This window comes from Capra hircus, chromosome 8 (genome assembly GCF_001704415.2).
Source record: "Capra hircus breed San Clemente chromosome 8, ASM170441v1, whole genome shotgun sequence".
Taxonomy (NCBI): Eukaryota; Metazoa; Chordata; class Mammalia; order Artiodactyla; family Bovidae; genus Capra; species Capra hircus.
In genome coordinates this window covers 52,222,212-52,244,485 of record NC_030815.1, presented here as the reverse complement: position 1 = coordinate 52,244,485, position 22,274 = coordinate 52,222,212, and the positions used below count along the sequence as shown (strand labels likewise).

The 22,274-nt window shown below is 44.0% G+C and overlaps 1 protein-coding gene across 2 annotated transcripts in view; it reads right to left on the bottom strand.

The window, feature by feature from the left end:
* PCSK5 (proprotein convertase subtilisin/kexin type 5) overlaps nucleotides 1-22,274 on the bottom strand; it is a 505,527-nt gene that overhangs the window by 14,668 nt on the left and 468,585 nt on the right. For both annotated transcript variants that reach the window (XM_013965990.2, XM_005683788.3), the window contains 6 exons: nucleotides 21,552-21,747; nucleotides 15,970-16,187; nucleotides 14,361-14,597; nucleotides 11,704-11,934; nucleotides 9,025-9,202; nucleotides 6,673-6,890 (listed from right to left, as the gene is read on the bottom strand). In XM_013965990.2, the coding sequence (XP_013821444.2) occupies nucleotides 6,673-6,890; nucleotides 9,025-9,202; nucleotides 11,704-11,934; nucleotides 14,361-14,597; nucleotides 15,970-16,187; nucleotides 21,552-21,747 (1,278 nt within the window). The remainder of the gene's footprint in view (nucleotides 1-6,672; nucleotides 6,891-9,024; nucleotides 9,203-11,703; nucleotides 11,935-14,360; nucleotides 14,598-15,969; nucleotides 16,188-21,551; nucleotides 21,748-22,274) is intronic.

Here is a 22,274-nt window from a genome sequence, read left to right as displayed (position 1 = left end):
ACAAAGATTCATTAACCAGTAAAGGATGTGTGTGGTAGGTGAAGAAAGGATGGCAGAAGAAATGAACATCAAAGATAGAAAGCATTGACCAGGAATACTTGGGGTTCATGTCAAATACAAGAGGGGAGGCACAAACACTCAGGGTGGCTTTAAGATTCAGCCAGCTATGTCCCGCCATCCCTGGAATACAGTCTCAGGGAGGCTGTGTTGATGAACTTTATCTTTAAGACTTTACTATTATTATTCATTTAGAGCAGTTTTAGGTTTACAACAAAATTTTTGACAGAGAGGTACAAGGATTTCCTGTATATCTCCTGCCTTCACACATGCATAGCCTTCCCCATTATTAACATGACTCACCAGAATGGAATTTTTTTTTAAACAAAGATAAACCTTCTTTGACATATTATAATCACCCTAAGTCTGTAGTTTATGTTGGGGTTCCTTCTTTGTGTTGACTATTCTATGGGTTTAGACAAGGTTATAATTATATGTATCCATCATTTTAGTATCATACAGAATATTTTCACTACCCTAAAAATCCTCTGTGCTCTGTCTATTCATCTCTCCCTATCCCACACCCCCCACCCCCCCACCCCCCGAAACGACACCATTTCCACAGTATCACATAGTTGAAATCATACAGTATGAAGCCTTTTCAGAGCTGCCTCTTTCACTAATAGGTATTTAAGTTTCCTCTGTATCTTTTTATGGCTTGATAGCTCATCTCTCTTTAATACTGACAAGTATTCCATTATCTGAAGGTATTGGTGAATTTTTGAGCCTGGGAATGCTCCAAACCATATCATTAATTCACTCAGGAAATCCCAAATACAAGTAAATAAATTTATAGTTTTTCCAAACTGTGCTGACATCACTAAAAATTTTTCCAATCCCCACAAAATTCTTAAAAAGCTGGTGTTGCCCTGTTTTGATTGACTGATGTTAAGAAACATTAACTTACCTAATGATGGTGGCCTGATCCTGGTTAGAAACTATTAACAAATGTTTCTCCTCCCCCAAGTAGCACTGCACTGAACTAGGGAGTTGAGACTTGTGTTTTTATATGTAGGAAATTAAAATACAGTGTTTTATCTGGCAATCCTAGATGGAATGAAAGCCCCTCATATCTAGTAACAGTGGCAGCAGAGGCACTACCTTCAACTTTCCAAAAAACCTCATAGAACATCAATATTTACTATCACAGGGCCAATGACAATGCAAAGTTCCCACTACTCTCCCACTTTACCCCCAATTCACTGTAATCTCTTGTTTGTTATCTGATCCTGATTAAAAGTTCTGAGTGGCAACTATACATGCCTCTGAAATGGGGGCGGGGTGGGGAGAACACAAATTAATGATTATTTAAATGCAGTTTGTTTGAAAGGTAATGCTTTGAAAGATTAAAATCAGTTGTAGATGAGTGAAGAATGGGTACCACTGTATGCTATTGATTCATGGAGCTACCTCAAGAACTGCCAGGAAGTGCTTGGGAGGGGACAAATGGGGGCATCAGATGGGCCTCTGATATCCTGTTCTGCTTCAATCTGAGCAGCAGCAGCAGCCCTGATTATTTACATAATATGATTCAGCCAAAGGTTTCATCTGAAGAAGATGGCCTACTACTAAAACACAATCTGAAACCGCTGTTGTAAATTAGAAATAAGCTGTCCAATATGGTAGCTCCTAGCCATACAGTTAGAGAAGGAAATGGCAACCCACTCCAGTATTCTTGCCTGGAGATTCCCAGGGACAGAGGAGCTGGTGGGCTGCTGTCCCGTAACTTGGCAGCAGCAGCAGCCATACAGTGACTATTGAACACTTGTAATGTAGCTACTCCAATTTGAGTTGTGCATAAATATAAAATAAACATCAGATTTTTGAGACTCAGTACAAAAGAAAGAAAGTATAATCTAAATAATTTTCATCTTGATATGTTAAATATTTTTATGTTGATTAATATATTAATTTTATTCATTTTTAAAAATGTAACTATGAAAAATACTAAGATATATCTGCCTTAGATTATCTTTCTATTGGTCAGAGGTGACACACCATGCTGTGAGATACATAAAAGAAATTCTAGGACTACTATGAAAAGCACATGACCATTCCCAGGATAGTTGACGTTTTCCACTAGCCTATAGGCACTTTCTAGCTATGAGAATCCCAGGGACAGAGGAGCCTAGTGGGCTGCTGTCTATGGGGTCGCACAGAGTCGGACACGACTGAAGCGACCTAGCAGCAGCAGTAGCAACAGCAGCAGCTATGAGTAACAGAGAAGGCGATGGCACCCCACTCCAGTACTCTTGCCTGGAAAATCCCATGGATGGCGGAGCCTGGTAGGCTGCAGTCCATGGGGTCGCTAAGAGTCGGACACAACTGAGTGACTTCCCTTTCACTTTTCACTTTCACGCATTGGAGAAGGAAATGGCAACCCACTCCAGTGTTCTTGCCTGGAGAATCCTAGGGACCGGGGAGCCTGGTGGGCTTCCATCTATGGGGTCGCACAGAGTCGGACACGACTGAAGCGACTCAGCAGCAGCAGCTATGAGTAATGTAATGTTTATGTTACTTAGAGTTACTTTAAAATAATACAAAAACTGTATTGAGCCTTCTCACCAAGTTTTTCCCCTCTTCGTGTTAAGACAATGGTGGGGGGTGCGGGGGCGGGTGTTATGGTTGCAACCAGGGAAGGAGGAGGGTGGTTGTGGCTGTGGCTGGAAGTTTCAAAAAAAGCCCCACAGGTTACATCTTAGCTGGAAGAGGCGGTCCCAGGCTGGAGATGGAGACCGTGAGCGCCACGCGGGGCGATAGCCGCCCCGCAATTAGCATTATGGGCTGCAGATTCCTCCTGACCGGCTGTGGTTTCGCGCGTGCGCGGGTGTGTGTGGGTGTGGGTGTGGGTGTGGGTGTGGGTGTGTGTGGGTGGGTGTGGGTGTGGGTGTGGGTGTGGGTGTGGGTGTGTGTGGGTGTGTTCCTCGCAGCATTTTGCTCCTTTACTTGCATCTTCTAGATTCTGATGCAATTCCCAGCCCTTCTGCTTTAGTGCCCTCTTGCGGAAGCTTCTATGCTTTCTCTCCAATTCCTCTAGTTCTTTCTGTTTTCCTTTGCTCTGCTCCTCCTGTGCCTCCGCCTCTCTGGCGCTCTTCTTCTGTTTGCTGTTTCAGCTGCACAAACTTCTGCCGCTTGAGAAACCAGTTCTTAATTGAGGCCTCACTCAGGTGTTTGGTCTAATCAAAAGAAACCTGGAGGCCGCAAACCACGGCTTTGTAAGCCTCGCCTGTGTACGTGTCACCCCGCGCAAGGCGCCCGCGGCTCGGAAGACCCGTCGTGCTGGACCCCAGAGGTCCAGTGTCCCCCAGACTGAATGTGTGGAAGTTCGGGTCGGTCATCTCCTGCCAGCCGGGGTCACCTGCCGTATTTCTTCAGACTTAGACTCCTCGAGCAGAACCTCCTCGCTCAGCTTCTGGTTTGGCCTATCGCGGCAGCGTTTTGTTCACTCCTTCCATCACAGGTGAAGGAGTCCCATAGTGGCGGGTGGTGAAATCCATTTTGAACTCTGCCGTGCTCACCTTGAGGACGTCAGCGAAGCTGCTGAGCTGAATGGTCTTGCCCTGGAGGCGGGTCAGGAAAGAACTGACTAGTCTAGTCTCCACCTCACCCTTGAAGTGGAGGAGGCCTGTGGTGCTCTTGGCAAGCCGGTGCGCGTGCCATGCCCTCCAGCGTCTCCATCACTTCCTCGTTGGAGATGGACTTCTTGTCTGCCTCAGCTGCGGGGGCGGGCATCCTGATGGTCGTGATGGATTGAGGTAGAGATTGTACCAAGCGCAGAGCTCCCCTGCCTTAGGTGTGTTGAGGACTGCGGTCAGTTCAGTTCAGTCACTCAGTCGTGTCTGACTCTGCGACCCCATGAATTGCAGCACTCCAGGCCTCCCTGTCCACCATCAACTCCCAGAGTTCACCCAAACTCAAGTCCATCGAGTCGGTGATGCCATGCAGCCATCTTATCCTTTGTCGTCTCCTTCTCCTCCTGCCGCCAATCTCTCCCAGCATGAGTCTTTTCCAATGAGTCAACATTTCACATCAGGTGGCCAAAGTATTGGAGTTTCAACTTTAGCAGCATTCCTTCCAATGAACACCCAGGACTGATCTCCTTTGGAATGGATGGGTTGGATCTCCTTGCAGTCCAAGAGACTCTCAAGAGTCTTCTCCAACACCACAGTTCAAAAGCATCAATTCTTTGGTGCTCAGCTTTCTTCACAGTCCAACTTTCACATCCATACATGACCACTGGAAAAACCATAGCCTTGACTAAACGGACATTTGTAGCTGCTACCATAACCTGGGCCTTGGGCAGGTGCGGGGCTCTTCCTGCAAACCAGACCTCTGCTGCCCTAGCTTGAGGTCCCCACCATCACCCGCAGGAGCCCTTGAAGTAACCCGCTGTCACTGCCACCCATTCCTGTGACTGTGCCAAGTGCTAAAGATGCCAAGGTAAGCAAGACGCATTACTGTGTGCCTTTGAGGATCTCAGTCTAGAGGAAGAGAGACAAAAAAGTAAGCAAGCAATTATAAAATATGCCCTTTTGACCGCAGGGATCTTGTTTTTCCTGTTCACAGTTGTATTGATATTGTCTGGGTCATACTGCTTGATAAGTGTTGCATAAATAAAAAGGTGAATGATTATAGAGTACTTATCAAACACAGATAAGTGGAGACGGGTTGCAGGAGGCTTTCTAGAGACAATGCTGACTCTAATGGGTGGAAAAGAGGTAGCCAGACAAAACAGGCTGGAGAAGTACTCCAGAAGGAGAAGCAGCATGGTTGGCTCAGGTTTACAGTAAATAATTGTGCTTGGATAAGAGGATGGTGGAGGAGGAGGAGGGGTGAGAGGTGACTATGAGCAGAGTCTCATTATGAAGAACTTCCTATGCAAAGCTACTAAGTTAAGATTCTACCCTGAAATCAATGGAGAGTCTTATTAGCAGAGAGACGTCCTACAGTATTAGTCAGGTAGAAAGATCAGTCTGAGAGCTTAACAGAGGACTGGTTGGTTGCAGAGTGCCTGACATTTTTTGATTTGCAAAAAGAGATTAGAATTTATTTGTTTTCTATTCATTCATCCATTTGGTAAACACTTAATGAAAACTTACTATGTATGATACTCTAGACTAGAAATAGGGGCTATAAAATGAATGTGGTCCAGTCCTTGCTTTGAGGGTCTTACAATTAGTGAGAGAGATGGACATGTTTAATTGAAATGTAATGTAAAAACAGCTGTGACTGTAAAATTAGCAAGAAGAAAGATTTCTGGGAAGACTAAGTAAAGCTTCACAGAGAAGACTGCATTCAACCTGGGTCTTTAACTTGAGAGTTAATAGTGTTGTTCTCCAGGAGGAAGAAATGCACAGATAAAAGTCATGGAGGAATAAAAGTGCTGAGTGGTTCTGGGTGGTTCCAGGTTCAAGGTATATGGAAGGAGAGTTGAGACCATAAACTAAGAGGACTGACTGAGGAAAGAATTCAGTTACTTTTTAAAGATAGCAAACATTTATTTAAAGTATCAGGAAAAAGAGTGAGTGCATAGATTGGAGAGATGGCTATACCATGTTCATAAGCGTGATGACTCCAGATTGTAAAGATGGATTTCAGTGCAATGCATTAATATCCAAGGGATTCTTTAAATGATATGTGACTGATTATAAAATTTATATAGAAAAAGAGCAAGTTAATAGCCAAGATGATTGGAATGTATCCTACCAGCCATCAATATTAATCTAATATATTTTAAGAATAAAAACATCATAGGAGGTATTTATTTCTTAAATGTTGAGAGGAATTCACCATAATATTCTATGTCAGACTATGGAGAAAAATGAGCAAAGTTGAATTTTAGAAAGATTGCTCTGGCATTACTTATTGTGCAGGATGACCTGGGTATGGAGTAGCAAGACCAGAGTTGGGGTGGTATGCCGACTATTTCAGAAAATCATCTAAGATGCTAAGAATAAAGAATCAGGATAGTAGGAATTGAGAAAGAAATCTGAGCAGAGAAATGTTTAGTGGGGAGAATAAATAGCCCTTGAAGTTTACCATTATTGGAGGGTATGTGAGTGTACAGGAGTGAAATGAAAGATAACTTCAAGATATCAGACCTGGGCAATTGGTTGGACAGTGGATCCATTAACAGAAGGAGTGAATATCAGAGGAAACCCAGATTGTATTTACTCTGGGACATGTTGATTCTAAGAATCTCTGAGACAGACAAGTAGGTCTCTGGAGAAGAAGATGGAGCTTGGAACAATTTTAGGCCAACATAGTTGTTGAAATAATGAAATTAATTCTGCCTGGCAGATTCCAAGTTAGTCAGGCAGAGAAGGAAGGCAGTAGGTGGAAAACACTTGCTGTAGGGGATGATGTCTGTATCTGGGCCTTGAAGGATGGGAGGATCTGATGAGGCAGCAGTGTGGTACAGGAGCAGTTAGGGGTAGAGGGCTGATGTGCAGAAGCTGAAAGAGAGCACTGGGTGCTGATCTTAGAGAGGATGGGCTGTGAGGTTGGCAAGCAAGAGGAACCTCCAAAGGTGATGAAAGGAGAGAAGGACAAAGCAGAAAGAAAAACTTTGCATTTTTCCATTCACATGTGCAAAATGATTAGATGGGCCCTCACCTTTGCATTTATCACAGGTTGGGTGGCATCTCTCACAGGTCTGGGTGCTTTGCTCCACGTAGTGATGCTCTGGACAGGTGCGATGACACTGTCCTTTGGAGCGGAGCAGAAAGAAGAATGGATCGCAGGACAGGCAGTCTGTGGGCTGTGGGCCCTGGCAGGCTTTGCAGCTCCTGCTGCACCTCTTGCACTGTCCTGTGGAGTTTTCTGCATAATATCTGAACCAAGGAGAGAAGCAAAGGATCAGTACTAAGCTTGCTCAGAGGTTGGGTGTGGTGGGAAAAATCATGGTTACAAACTGAGTGCTTTTAGAATCTACTTATTAGATTCATTACCAATTATACTAATACATCTATTGAATCTCAGTTTCTTATCCATAAATTGGACATTACAGTCCCTCTCTGCTATTTGTGGGGATTAAGTTAGATGACACACCTGGAAGGACCTAGCACAGATCACACCAAGTTGTTGTTCAGTTGCTCAGTCAAGTCTGACTCTTTGAGATCTCAAGGACTGTAATCAGCCAGGCTCCTCTATCCATGGAATTCTCCAGGCAAGAATACTGGAGTGGATTGTCATTCCCTTCTCCAGGGAATCTTCCTAATCCAGGAATTGAACCTGGGTCTCTTGCATTGCAGGCAGATTCTTTAGTGTCTGAGTCATCAGGGATGCCCCCCTCCCTTTTTTTTTGCATGAGGTGACTATGAAATCACTTGAACCTCATAGCCTGGAAGAGGATCTCGTGTATAATTACAAACAGTAACTGGGCCTTAAAAACGTTCTGAGGTTAAACACCAAAATAATGATGTGCGTGGGGTCAGGGTACAGAAGAGTATACACCTGCCTTCCCAAGGGGATTTAACATACAAAGTTTATGCATGTGGATCAGTGATTTTATGAAAGGAACTATTTCAATAAAATAGCCACTTATATCTAATTAATACCCTATTTATTCCCCATTTAAGGGATTTATGACAACCTTTACCTCACTTCCAAAAGGGAACTTCACTTACTATGGAGTAATTGTTTTCTTAATTGCATGTTCTGCAATCTTTTTAGATTTCTGTGTGTGTGTATGTGTGTGTGTCTGCATAAGAGTATCTAATGATTTGATTTGAGGAAGATGGAGATTCTTTATATAGCATCCAGATTTTTCAAGCACATACTAAGATAAAGATGAAGGTCTGAGCCAGGCCATCTCATTCCCTCTCTAGTCTGGCAGGAACCTTTCTTTATTGATTCATGTGACTGGTGTTTTTTGAGAGCTGTTAATGTGTGTGGCTCTGTGCTGAGTGTTGTAGAAACTTGTGTGAAAAGTAAGATGTGTTTTTCTTCCAGGAGCCAGTGATTTTCTGGGAAAGAGATATATAAGAAGAATAGGCTCTTACAAAGTCTTTGTATTACTCACCTTAACTCTTTATTAAGCATGTGTTGAATGAATGAGGTGAATCAAAACGCAAGACAATGATACAAGCAGTAATTGCTGCCGAACTGAAGATAAGAGATGTGCGCATTTGGTCAAGAGTATCTGGGGAAAGTCCAAGATTATAGGCCTGCAATTTGGGTCTGGAAACTCTCAATGCTTTAGGTTACTGGCTGGGGAGGAAGAGTTAACACTAGACCTGTAATCAGTCTTTATTTTTTTCTGGGGATGCCTGGTGGCAGAAGAGATGACCCAGTCAAATCCTCTTCCGAATGTGCTGGTAACCAGACCTTCTGATAAACACACTCACAGTGTTTCCTAGCAGAATAAGCATAGGATGGAGAGCTCTTATCTGTGAGATGCTTTTAAAAGGACACATCTGTGTATCTAGGTTGCTTATGGTAGCGAAACCTGCAGTTTGTGGATTAATGGGGGCATGGCAGGTTGGAGAATTAGTGGGGTAAAAGTGGAGATATTTAATGGAAATTGTGCCCTTTATAAAAATCAATGCTCCATGTCCATTGCTTAGACCTCGTATATTAAATATGATCAGAACAGATCCAGAGGAGAAAGAACCTACCTTCATGGTCATGGACTTCTCTAAGAGAAGAATCACCTCTGCCTTGTAATTTTTGTGTCCTTCCAATTGGTGATGTTTGGCACATGGGTCTGACTTGACAGTCTGACTCTGTGTGTTATCTCATTGGGTCCCTCTGCCTTTCCTGTTTCCTCTTCCATTACTGTGAACTGGCTGAAATCCTCTAGAGAGCAATTACATTTGGGTTGGACTCTCATCTTTGTTTCTTACTGGCAGTAAGACTTCAGTCTGGCTATCTAAGTGTTCCAAGAGTTAGCTTCCTCATACGCAGAATGGGTTTGCCAACAGTGAGATCTGGAGTGGTTATGGGCTAGTGTGTTGAGCACCTTACCCTTCTCTGCACTGGGTCAGGCACTCCTGTCCCAGCTGGAACCAGCCTGGCTGGCAGGAGAGGCATTGCATGCTGTGTCGTCCTTCACATGTCCTACAAGAGCTGTGGCAGGGGGCACACCGGTGGCTGTCCTCATCAGCGTAGTAGCCTTCGGGGCAGTCCTGCACGCAGGTTGTGTCTGCCAAGGGAGGAAAGAGTCTGACTTGATGTCCAGCATGACATGGGTCTTCCAAAACTCTATATGCTCCCCACTGTTTACCGGGATTGGGGGCAATGAGAGGGGATGCAGGAGGAATGAGACAGTGACCCTGTGGGCTGATGGATATCTAAGGAGCTAAGATGAATGTCCACGAATCAACCATGGGTCATTAGGAGTTGAGGAAAAACAGAAGTCACAGTGGATGGATTGTGGTGGGCAGGACAGAAACCACTGTCGTCAGAGGGTGCAGGAGGAAGTTATGGGTCTCCCAGGATGGGGAGAACATTTGGGGCAGGGGCACTGGGGCGGCAGGAATCAGGGCTCCAGCGAAGAGAACAAAGTGCAGGGCCAGTGCCATGACAAGTTCTTACAGTTCCAACTATTTTCAGCCTAAACTATGAGACTTCACCCTCAGCCTTGCTGTGCTATCCAGACAGTGTGACTCTTGAAATACAAGTGAATTAAAATGAAATTTTAAACTTTGTTTCCTCAGTGGTAGCAGGACAGACATACAACATTACCATTGAGACACGAAGTTCTCTGGGCAGTGAGACTCTCTTTTTGCCCGTGTATTTAAAGAATTAGATTCTAACCATGAATCCTCTGCTCAGCAAGAGGAGTAGGAGGTTTGTTGTTCAGTCCCACATAACCCCAGGCCTTCCTCCACCCATCCCGATGGAGTCTTGATTCTTGCCTTTTCACCTTCCTTGACAGTATTTAGGGGGTGGAAGGCAAGGGTGGATTCATGATAAAGTTAGAACATGAGACTTTCTGGCTTCACAGTTTAACATGCAGTCTTAGAGGCACCTTCTTCCCTGACTTCTGCTTAACCTCATAGAACAGAAGCCAGGCTCCCCTGCCTTATTAATATGAGCCACTGGTCACAAACCTCTAGACCAGAAGCCGGTTTGTCTCTGTGACTTCAATCAGCATTTGCACAGGCACTGGTGGGAACAACAACCAAAAACCCCTAAATGATATTAGCGTTGCTGTTAGTGCTATCGATCCACCCAAACTCTGTCCTGGAGACTCTGAGCTGCTAGGGACAGCGGTCATGTCATTCATCTCTGCTTTTCCAGCACCCAGCACAATGCCAGTTTTGGTTCAGTGGCTATTCTGTTAAAGATGAATGTTCACAGTGGTTTATTGTCTAGCTAATGTTATCTAGTTAACTAGGGGGGAGGCCTGAATCCCCCTAAGTTGAAGCACCTGTGTATTAGGTTCCTCTTACCACAAATGTGTAGGCTTAGAATAGTGCAAATTTATTATTCTGGAAGTCAGAAGTCTAACGTGGGTCTAGGGGATTGTGTTCCTTTTAGAGACTCTGAGGGAAGATCTGTTTCTTTGCTTTTTCTAGCTTCTAAAGGTCATCTGCCTGCCTTGGCTTGTAGCCTTCTCCAGTTTCTTCTCAATGCTCGAATGGTCTGATGTCGCATAGACTTCAACTACTGACTCTGATTTGTCCTGCCTCCGTCTTATAAGGACCCTTGTGATAATACAGAATAATCCTATTGAATTGATTAATCACATCTGCAAATATTTTTTGCCATGTAAAATAACATATTCATGGGGTCTGAGGATTAGGTTGTATACATTTTTAGGCCGGTGGCTCAAGAGGTTAAAGCATCTGCCTGGAATGCAGGAGACCCGGGTTTGATCCCTGGGTCAGGAAGATCCCCTGGAGAAGGAAATGGCAACCCACTCCAGTACTCTTCCCTGGAGAATCCCATGGAGGGAGAAGCCTGGTAGGCTACTAGTCCATGGGGTCGCAAAGAGTCGGACACGACTGAGCGACTTCACTTTCACTTTATTCAGACTACCACAACCTCCAGAGGAGTTATCTAGTGTATAAGTAGCCTCACCCTGATGGGGTGGTGGTAAGGGGCAGGGTGGGAGAATATGAGAAGACCAGGTCTTTGACATCGTGCATCCAGCTTTGGCAGGGACCACAAACACTGAAATCTTGGTTCTAGTCTAATTTATATCTCTAGTTAGAAGATCACTTTGTAGTGATACGATATCTTCTGTCTGTATGAAGTCACCTGAGGTGGTCTCTGGTAACACTCTAGATTGGGGATTATTAGAAAAGAAGCTTTGGGCATTGGGATGAGACAGGGGATCTGGAATGGTCTCAAGAAGCAGCAACTGCTGGGAAGAAGGTTTACTGAGATATGTGAAAGCGGAGCTAAGACAGATGGATAAGGAAGACTGAAGTCCTCAATGTTTTCTATAGCAAGGTGAGTGAGTGAGAGGAAGCATATGTAAGGCCAGCGGGGGTCAGTTGGTACAGGGCACGTGTGCAGAGCTCTTTGTACTATTCTCCCTCTTGCATCTTTTCTGTAGGCTTCAAAATTTCCAAATACAGTGTGAAAAATTGAAAAAAAAAAAGACACCAATTCCTGCAGGGCACCAGGCATTGTACAAGGTAGTCTCCCAGATGGAGGGGAAGACAAGCTCTCCTCAGAGGAGAAGTTACTCACTGAGCAAGAGGCTGTCCCGCAGGCAGGTCTGACACTGGTACTCTGAGGGCCCCGTGCAGTGGAAGCACCTGGCATGACAGGCCTTGCATGTCTGTGCCTCCATGTCCCAGTACTCCATGGCGGTGCATTCAGTGTGAGGCACACAGGTCCCGTGGTTGCTCACCCTCAGGCCTTCCTGACACGTCGTGCAGGCCCCCGAGGACGAGCAGGTGCGGCAGGACTTGAGACAGTCTGCAGGTGGGGTGGGGACAGCACACAAGGGAGAGAGGGTCAGGTCACCCCTTGAGGGAATCAGTTCCTTGAAAAGTGTGCTCACCGTCCTTGCTCAGAGATTTCTAGGGTTCTGTGTCAAGGGTGTGGGGCCAGGAGTTGGGCTCTAGGGTGGAGCATTCTTGTTGCAAGACGAGAAAAAAAAAAATGTCTGGTTCACTTTCTCTGTAATCCCCAGGCAGTCCCTTCCTGCAGCAGCCACCTCCGAAATGTTAGTAAGAGCTGCCATAATTACCCAAACTGCAGCATGATAATAACCAGCAGTTCTGTGGCAGCAAAGTCACACCCTAGTCTGTGGGCTTCTCGCCACTGTAACTCCTCCTCTGTGGTCCTCTGCTGACCTCCTAGTAGTTTGAGCTTATTTCTAACATAACAATTGCCAGTGTGTATCGTAAATACCTCTTGATTAAAAAAAAACATAAACCTCTTTTATAGTCATTTTGAAAAGCAGAGTGCCCATTAGAGGGCCTGGAATATAACAGGTTAATTTCCAATAGCTGAGCTGGCCCGAGTTCAGTCATCTGTATTTTTTAAAGCTCCTCTGGTGGTTCTAATGGGCAACCAGGGATGAGAACCAGAGGGCTTTCTCAGTAAGAAAATTAAATCAGGAAGATTAAGAACATGAACTCGAAACTTGTAAAGTTATCTATATGGCAGATTACTTTTATTATTGAACACCAGAGAAAGGCCCAGGCGATCCTCAGTTCCTACCCTAGTGCAGGCAGGTGGCCTCTGGCAGAGTCTTTAACCTTCTTGTAGAAACTGACCCATAGGTTTGCAGCCTCCTCATGTGCTCGCTCCCGGCCCCTTTCCATCAGTTTTTAGACATAAGAATGGCATACATCATTGTGTAAGTTTAAGGTGTACAATGTGATGATTTGATATATGCATATATTGCAGAATAGTGACCATGATAAGGTTGGCTACACAGGTACAGCCGCTTATCTTCATGTGCTTTCACAAAAGGGGGGAACATTGTCACTAAATACGGCTTTATGTAAAACACACCAGAAAGGTATATCCAGATCGTAAGGTTAGATCAGAAAGGCTGTAGGAACGTACTACATCTTCACATTTGACCAAACACATTTCCTGAATACGTTCTAGGATGTGGATGGCCAAGAGGTTCTCCTGCCACGTAAGTTCATCCTCGAGCTCTCACTGTGGTTAGGGGGCCTGCCCCTTGATGACCAACTCATGTTTGCTTAATGGCAACATCAGGAGCTAAGCTGATTTCCCTGGTGGCTCAGATGATAATGAATCTGCCTGCAATGCAGAAGACCTGGATTCGATCCTTGGGTTGAGAAGCTCTCCTGGAGAAGGAAATGGCAACTCACTCCAGTATTCTTGCCTGAAGAATTCCATGGACAGAGGAGTGTGCTGGGATCAATGGGGTCACAAAGAGTTGGACTGGGCTGAGTGACTAACACTTTCACTTCTTTCAAGGAACTAAATTGCCACTAATTGCCTCATTGCAATGAATCCTGTGATTGTAGTTAACAATGGTATATTGTATACTTGAAAGTTGCTAAGAGTAGAGCTTAAGTGTTCTTACCGGTAAAAAAAAAACAAAACCCCAAAAAACAAAACTATGGCTGTATTAGCTGGTCAACCTTATTGTGGTCACCATTTATCAATATATACATATATCAAATCATCACATCATACACCTTAAACTTATACAAGGCTATATATGTCAATTATATCTCAATAAAACTGGGGGGAAAAGGAAAGTCCTTTCAATCAGAATGCTTCTCTTACTTGCTTGAGAATTCCTCTAGTGGTGGACAGTATATTTAATTAATTTTTCTATTTCCTGACAACTAATAGGAAGCAAAGAATTCATGCCTAGTTAAAACATAAGGAGGCATAATTAATAACAGATCCTTTCTTGTACCTATAGGGGTTGAAATGCCAAATGGGAGGTGGAATAGAGGACCCCAGGCAGTAGAGGCTGCCTGCAGGTGATGATGAGGGGGAGTGGGCTTTAGGGAGACAAAAATTATGGAGAAAACCCTCCGTGGCACGGCTTTCTTTGCACTGCTATGAACCTCTAATGAATTAACATTTTAAGAAAAAATTTCTATAATTTGGATGACTTTCAAAGGCTCATCATCTCTGTTGTAAATCTTCACCCGAGAATCCCTTTTGATCAGCTACCGTTGTGAGGAGGGATCAACATGATTCAGTGCTAATAAGTTACATCATGAAGCTAAGGAAAGATTCATTTAAAAATAAATAATAAACTAGAGCAGGTATAGAGTTGAGACCACAGCTCTGGGGCTGGAACTGTACAAACCTCAGACCTGCTTTCTCTCAGCAGAAACCCATCATCCTCGTGGGTTCCCTGGGACGTGGTGCTCAGCGACACAGCCCAAAATCTTTACCTTTGCAGACTTTAGTCTCTTTTTCCAAGTAAGTTCCTTCTGGACACTCATCTAAACACTGCCCATCGTAGAGAACCAAGGATGCCTCGGCACAGAGGTCACAGTCATCTGCTGAGGGGCCACTGCACTCCAGACAGTCTTCATGGCAGGGAACACAGTGGCGCCTGTCTGCGTAGAAGTGGCTGGGACAGGACTGGTGGCACGCATCCTTGTGCAGGAAGAACTCAGGCATGCACTCTGGGAGAGCGGGAAGCAGCAGAAAGGAATTCATTTGTTCTGCAGTGGGCTAGTCCATCCCCTGCCACTTTGACCCATTTGACTCCAGGGTACATTTGCCTCACCCCCATCCTCCCAGCGGCTTCCCAGGTGATGCAAGTGGCAAAGAATTTGCCTGCCAATGCAGGAGACACAGGAGATACGTGGGTTAAATATCTGGGTTGGAAAGATTTCCTGGAGAAGGAAATGGTAAACTGCTCCAGTAACCTTGCCTGGAGAATCCCATATACAGAGGAGCCTGGTGGGCTACAGTCCATGGGGTCTCAAAAATCAGATATGACTGAACGCGCGCGCGCACACACACACACACACACACACACACACACACACACACACACACACCCCACCTACCTACCTCACCCACCCAACCTTCTGCCAGGGCATGTCATCCTTGTCTCACAAGCCCTGCCCTGGGAAAGGAGACCACTTATGGTGGCCCAGTTAGATGGTCCTGGGTGCAAATCCTAAAGTGATCTGCTGCTTCAGTTGCAAAAAATCACAGGGAAGATGAGTCAGGGCTGAGATGCTGGATGTATTGTCCTGAAAGCCCAGAAAGCATTAACAGATCTATTGAACACTTCTGGTTCTATTTAATACAGAAAGCAGTTTCAGAATTAGTGGAATAGTTAATTTTCCATTCACTGATAGGGTAAACTAATGAAATATACATGGTTCAGTTCAGTTCAGTTCAGTAATCCATACGAAGAATGCATTGTTAGTTTCTTTGTGCCTGTTCTCTTATTCGTGGGGGAATTTCAGAAAGCGCTTAGGTAACACCAAATCCTTTGGATTGGACAGATTGAACATTTAAATGAATCTATCTTATTCTGCAGGGGAAATTAGACAGCCTTTCTCAGGAGATAATCTCAGAGAAAGTTCCTAGCCAGAGGGCTACTCTCCGAGTCTTACAGTTGCCTGATCCTTACTTTTGTATCTTTTATAACAGCTGAAATTCTCCAGCCACCTCCGTGTTTTGTTAATATTAGTCTCTCCCATGAGATTTTGTGATCAGAGCAGCAGAAACTTTGGGTTCTTATCTGTATCTCTACCACTTGGGACAGTGCTTGTCACACCCTAACTGCCCACGACATATGTGTGGGAGAAATCTTGTTAAAAAATGGGCTCTTATCTGTCTTGTAAAAAATGGGCTATTGTCTATCTTAATTTGCAGAATCCATCATGGAAAGGCTTTATGTCATCCTCAGTTTTCTCAGTGACCCCTATAGAGGTCAGTTTCAGTAAAGGCGTGGAGATGGTTTCCCCCAGATCTTGTTGGACTTCCCACTCTCAGGTAGTGGGTCCCCGCCCTCTCCCCCGTGAGGCTCCCAGGTACCTTTGCATGTTTTCTCATGGATGCAGTCCTGACACATCTCTGGGCAGCGCTTGCACACCCCTTCCATGGCCACATGCCTCTCGGGGCAGGTTTCCCGGCACACCCCCTGGTCTAGGACAAGGCCTCCTTCGCAGGACTGACAGTTGGTGGCATTTCCTTCACAAGTTCTGCAGGAAGAGCTGCAGTGCTCACAAGTATCGTCATCTGCGTAGAAGCCCCTGTGGGAAGAAGAGGGAGCCACTAGAGAAGCTTTCCGGCTAGGGAGTTGATTCACACCTGGCAGTCAAGAATTAGGGCTGAAAATGCAAGGACTATGGCTGTTGTCAACTAAAATGAATTCATCAGATTTCCTGGGGAAGGCGCTAAAAAAAAAAGAGGTTTTAAAAAAATTAAATGAAAGGGGTAGGGATTATCCTTGTGAATTTAGGGTGTTTGAAAACAACTTTTTAATTTGTATATAGTTTAGTCATCTTCTGATTTTCTATTTTATCTCTTAATTTTTGTTCTTTTTTTGATGTTAGAGTAGAAAATGCTTTTTATCCCATTTAATATGGTTTTCATTTAAAAACAGTTTAAAATGTAACAGTTAAAATATTTTTAAAAGGCTCTAGACGTTTAATGACATATACAGTTTTTGCATATGAAAAGGTTGTGAATGCCCTTGGAGTAAACACCTAGAACACGGGGACCACCTCTGACCCCACAGGGTACTTGTAGTCAGCAACTGGACCCTGTGGAATGGGGATACCCCTCTTGCCTTAGAGTCATTATAGCCACTACCCGTTCATTATAGCCACTACCCTTTCAGTTGAGGCCACTGAGAAAATTGTTGTGGAATCCCATTTAGCCATTTTTGTTCCTCGTGCAGTAGAGATTCTCCTGAATTCTCATCACATTCAACATTTCTCAGCCAGACGGTTTCTATGAAATCTTTTTGTTAACTGCTCCTCACCTAATTCTTTTATGTTAGAATAACCATAACCCGACTACTCTTCTCCCTTCTGTAGCCGATGAAGTAGCTCACCTCTGCTTAGTGCTGAGGACTGCCTTCTGATGCCTCATACTGATCTTCAGGAGACTCCGCTGGGCAACACTGACTTCTCCTGCTTTATTGATGGTCTCATTTAACAAGGCGACAATAGTAAATAGTGTACTGGGTATGTTATTACCACTCTTTTTGATGTTGTTGAAGCAGCATCTTTAGCTATGGCTACTTTAACTGAACAGGCTGAATCATATGCTCTTTTACAGGTTTGTACTTTAGCCAAGGACAAAACTGCCACTATTTAAATTGCTTTTAGAGTATCTCATGGTTTTGGAATGTTGGGGAAGCAATGGAAATAAAACTTAAAATGCCCCCTATGTGTAATAATTAGTGAATATACTTTTTGCCCATCACTTTAGCTATTATGGTTTTGGGGCTTCTCACTTGACTCTCTGGAAGCTAAGGGAAACCATCTTGTTGATATTTCTGCAAGGAATGCTGCTCTTAAAGGGACCAGTGGCAGCTAAATGATATTTTATAATATCTTTTCCCAAATGATTTAGAAAAACTGGCTAGAAAGGTCCAACAGCTGGCCTCAGAAAAAGAAAAACAAGTTTGGAAATTCAACAGTTGTTAGTTGGATAAAAAGAGAAAGCTCTCGTTTGGACCATATAACAAGCCAGTCCTACTGGAGATTCTGAAAGTCCCACTCCCCACCGCTGGTTACATGCAGTAAGCCTTCAGTCTGTGATGAAATGGTAGGCTTCATGAATCAGTATTAATGGGGAAACATTAACAAAAAATATTTACCTTACTTGTCCTGCTTATCCAAACTACAACCCAGGGAAGCCTCTTCCTACTGTTCCCTGACATTTTATACTGCCCAGACCACTTGAGGTCTGGCAAATGGATTACGTAAAACTTCCCCTGTCTAATGGATGTAAATAGGCTTTAGCCATAGTCTGTATGTTTTCACATTGGATTGAAGCCTTCCCTTGCAGGCAGGCTACTGCCTTTTCTGTGACTAAAATAAATCCCTTTAGAAAAGATTATCCTTACCTGGAACTTATTGTGATTGAGGAACCTACTTTATTGGCCATGTACTTAGGTCTACACTGTATGGCCAGTTTTACAACTTCACTTGCTTAATTACCCTCAATCCTCTGGTTTAATCTAATGCACTAATGACATTATTAAGACTCAGTTGGCAAAATTTGTAGAGGCCCTCTCAATACCTTAGGGCTTCCCTGGTGGCTCAGATGGTAAAGAATCTGCTTGCAATGCGGGAGACCCAGATTCGATCCCTGAGCCAGGAGGATTCCATGGAGAAGGGAATGGCTACCCACTTCAGTATTCTTGCCTGGAAAATCCCACCGACAGAGGAGACTGGCAGGCTACAGTCCATGGGGTTTCAAAGAGATAGACGTGACTGAGCAACTGACATTTTCCAAATACCTTGGTCAAAAGCATTGCCATTCGTACTTCTGAATCTCATATCCACCCCTTTTGAAACTCTCACCACTTGAGATAGTCATAGGATGCCCATTGCACTTGGCTCCTACTTCTGACCCTCAGCTGATAAAAGGAGAGAAACTCCAGTGTTTGAAGGGCCTAATTGCTTCTATTAAAAAGAACGATGCTTTAGTAGAGCAATCTTTTCATGGTGTGGCCATGGAATACATCCAAACAGGCAATTTTGCACAAAGAGAAACAAAGCTGCCAAGCCAAGCCGGGTATTATATGTCCCTCAGACTTTATCTCCCCTGTTTTTTCGGTAAAAATAAAGATGGGGGAATCCCATGGTAATCAGACCACCCTACTCAAGACAGGAAAACATATACTTGTGATTCCATAGTCTGCAGGATTTTCAGGTCAGTTTAGTAGCTTCCCTGTTGCTCAAAAAAAGGAAAAAGGCTGCCATGTATCCATGTGTGTGCATTTGGAGGAAAAAAAATCTCTTCTCCCTGCTGGGTTTTCTTACCCTGACCCTTTCACTAGTAAGCCTCTTTTCAAATACCCAACTGGGGAGGCAACTTGAAAATATTATGCTGAATAAAATAAGTCAGTTACAAAAAGTCAAGTCTGTATTATTTATATAAAATGTTCAATAGGCAAATCTCTAGAGACAAGGTAAATTAGTGGTTGCTTAGGGCTGTGGGAAATTAGGAATAACTGCTGAAAGGGTACAGAGTTTCTTTTGGGGGTGATGGAAAGATTTTTAAATCAATTGTGGTGATAGTTGCACAAATCTCTCAATATACTAAAAATCATTGAATTTTATACTTTATGTGGGTAAATGGTGTGGCATGTCAGTTATATCTCAACAAAGCTGTTATAAAGAAAAAAGAAACCCTGATTGAATGAGAAGGTGACATCGTGTAGTGGTTAAGCACATGGATTTCAGTGTTAGAGAGATTTGGTTTGAAATCCTGACTGTGCCGTGTATTAGCAGCGTGACTTTGGGCAGGCCACCCTTTTTTTCATCTGTGAAGTGAGGGAAATAATGGTATAGCGTCCCTCCATATCTGTAGGAGATTGGTCCAGGACCTGACTTGAGTGCCAAAATACATGGACACTTAAGTCCCATCACTTCAGTTCAGTTCTGTCGCTCAGTCGTGTCTGACTCTTTGCGACCCCATGAATCGCAGCACGCCAGGCCTCCCCATCCATCACCAACTCCTGGAGTTCACTCAGACTCATGTCCATCGAGTCGGTGATGCCATCCAGCCATCTCATCCTCTGTCATCCCCTTCTCCTCCTGCCCCCCATCCCTCCCAGCATCAGAGTCTTTTCCAATGAGTCAACTCTTCGCATGAGGTGGCCAAAGTACTGGAGTTTCAGCTTTAGCATCATTCCTTCCAAAGAAATCCCAGGGCTGATCTCCTTCAGAATGGACCGGTTGGATCTCCTTACAGTCCAAGGGACTCTCAAGAGTCTGTCTGACACTGTTTCCACTGTTTCCCCATCTATTTCTCATGAAGTGATGGGACCAGATGCCATGATCTTCGTTTTCTGAATGTTGAGCTTTAAGCCGGCTTTCTCACTCTCCTCTTTCACTTTCACTGTTCGCCCTCTATATCTGTGGTTCTGCATCTGTGGGTTCAGCCAACTGTGGATTGTGTAGTACCATATTTATTGGAAAAAATAAAGGGGATGGTATGTTTGAAACTCTTAGCACAATGCCTAGATATTGCAAGATCTCAGTAAGTATCTGTTTTTAAATGATTTCTTTTCCCTTGGAATCTCTTAGCTCTTTGTGTATTAAGGACCTGAGAAGTATGACATTGATTGATGTAAATCTTCCTTACTGGATTATAAGCCTGTTGCAAACTCAGACTCCCTTCACTTGAGGTTAGCTTAGCTTCTAGTATCAATTCTTAACACCCAAAAGGTATCTGTAGAATTGAATTGGATATGTTTGGCTTCTACAGTAGATTGGATGCTTCTTGAGGGTCAGTTCCTTGACTGATATTTGTATGCTATAGGATCAATCTCAGTAATGGATATAAACAGGTCATTAGAAAATAGGAGTTGTTTTTATCATGAAATTCTTTTAAGCAGCAGGCAGATAAAATTTCTAGTTCCTTTAGATGTTGTTGGCTGCTTTCTCAAACCCATTTCTTGCCTCCTTCTCTCCACTCTTCCTGGCTGTCAGTGTTGTGATTTTTGTGGGGTTTCAGGGGCGAATCTCATTCAGCCTACGTCAGTCCTTATATTTCCATTCTCCTTGCCAGGGATCAGCTTAGGAAGGTGTTAGTGATGCATTCTGGCTGATGAGATGTGAAGGGAAGTCTGAGGAAGTTTTGTTTCCTCTTAAAAAGAGATAAACAAGAAGAAAGGCAGCGTGGGATGATGATGTTGGGGATGGGCAGGCGATATGAACTCTGGGGAGGACAAGCTATGGAAGATACTAGAGCACAATGGAAAGATTGTGGGTTTCTAATGAAGCATTGGCCACCAAAATAATAAATGCTATACTTCCAAACTTTGCATTGTATGCATAAATAAACCCCATATTTTGTGTCAGGCCCTTGACAGTTTTGTTTCTTGTTATTGAAATTTTCCTGATAAACTTTTCCACTTGCTATCCCCACTTCCCACTTAGGTAAATCCTGGAGCCAGGACCATTGATAGGAAGAGTAAAGGAATTGTAAGCCAGGGGACTGAGGAAGCCATAAGGAATCAATAAATAACTAAGCAGGCATTACTCTCTATTTATTATCTGTGATTCATACCTCTCTTTCAACATGTAGAAGAGATTCGTGCATTCCACAGCTTATCACAACCTCACTTTTGTCATGGGGGGGAAAAAACCCTGACAACTATTTGATCATAAATACGAGGTAAAATAAAAAACATATTTTTACGAGAGTAAAAATATATACATCTTGTGGTCACAAGGGAGAAGCACGCATCTGGCCTTAAGTAAGCTTTGGCTGCTGTGGCTGAGAGTGATGTCAGCCAGTTAGGCAGGGAGGAGGACATAGGTGCTGTAACTAGGGAAGAAAAGAGGTCTTTGGTGAATAGGGAGGAATTGCCCCCAGTGTTGCAGGAGAAGGAACACAGAGTAGCAAGCGAAAGGAAGAGGAAAACTTACTCAGGGCATCTGGTGAAGCACCTGCCTTGGTGGAGGAAGAGGGGGTGGTCTGGCCGTGTTTGGCACTTTTGGCAAAGATTGACTTTGGAGCAAGAGGCACAGTCCTCTGTGCAGTTCTCGCAGCTGCCGCTCCTCACCGAGGGCCACATGCCTTGGGGACAGGATGGAACGCAGGTCTGAGCCAGCAGATAGGTGCCTGGAGTCCCAGGGAAGAAGACAGGTCAGATGATCATCAGGTGTCTCCTCTAACAGTACATGCACCCAAGCAGAGAATTGACACTCCCAACAGCTTTTTTAACTGCTCAGGAGATGCAGGTTTGATCCCTGGGTTGGGAAGATCCCCTAGAGAAGGAAATGACAACCCACTCCAGTATCTTGCCTGGAAAGTCTCATGAACAGAAGAACTTGGCGGGCTATAGTCTATGGGGTCATATACAATTTAGCAACTAAACAGCAACAACAAAGACCCAAGTATCCAGAACACTTATTTCAGGATTACCAAGACATCTTTTAGTGATGCAGATGGTGATTGCAGACATGAAATTAAAAGATGCTTACTCCTTGGAAGGCATGTTATGACCAACCTAGACAGCATATTAAAAAGCAGAGACATTACTTTGCCAATAAAGGTCCATCTAGTCAAGGCTATGGTTTTTCCAGTGGTCATGTATGGATGTGAGAGTTGGAATGTGAAGAAAGCTGAGCGCAGAATAATTGATGCTT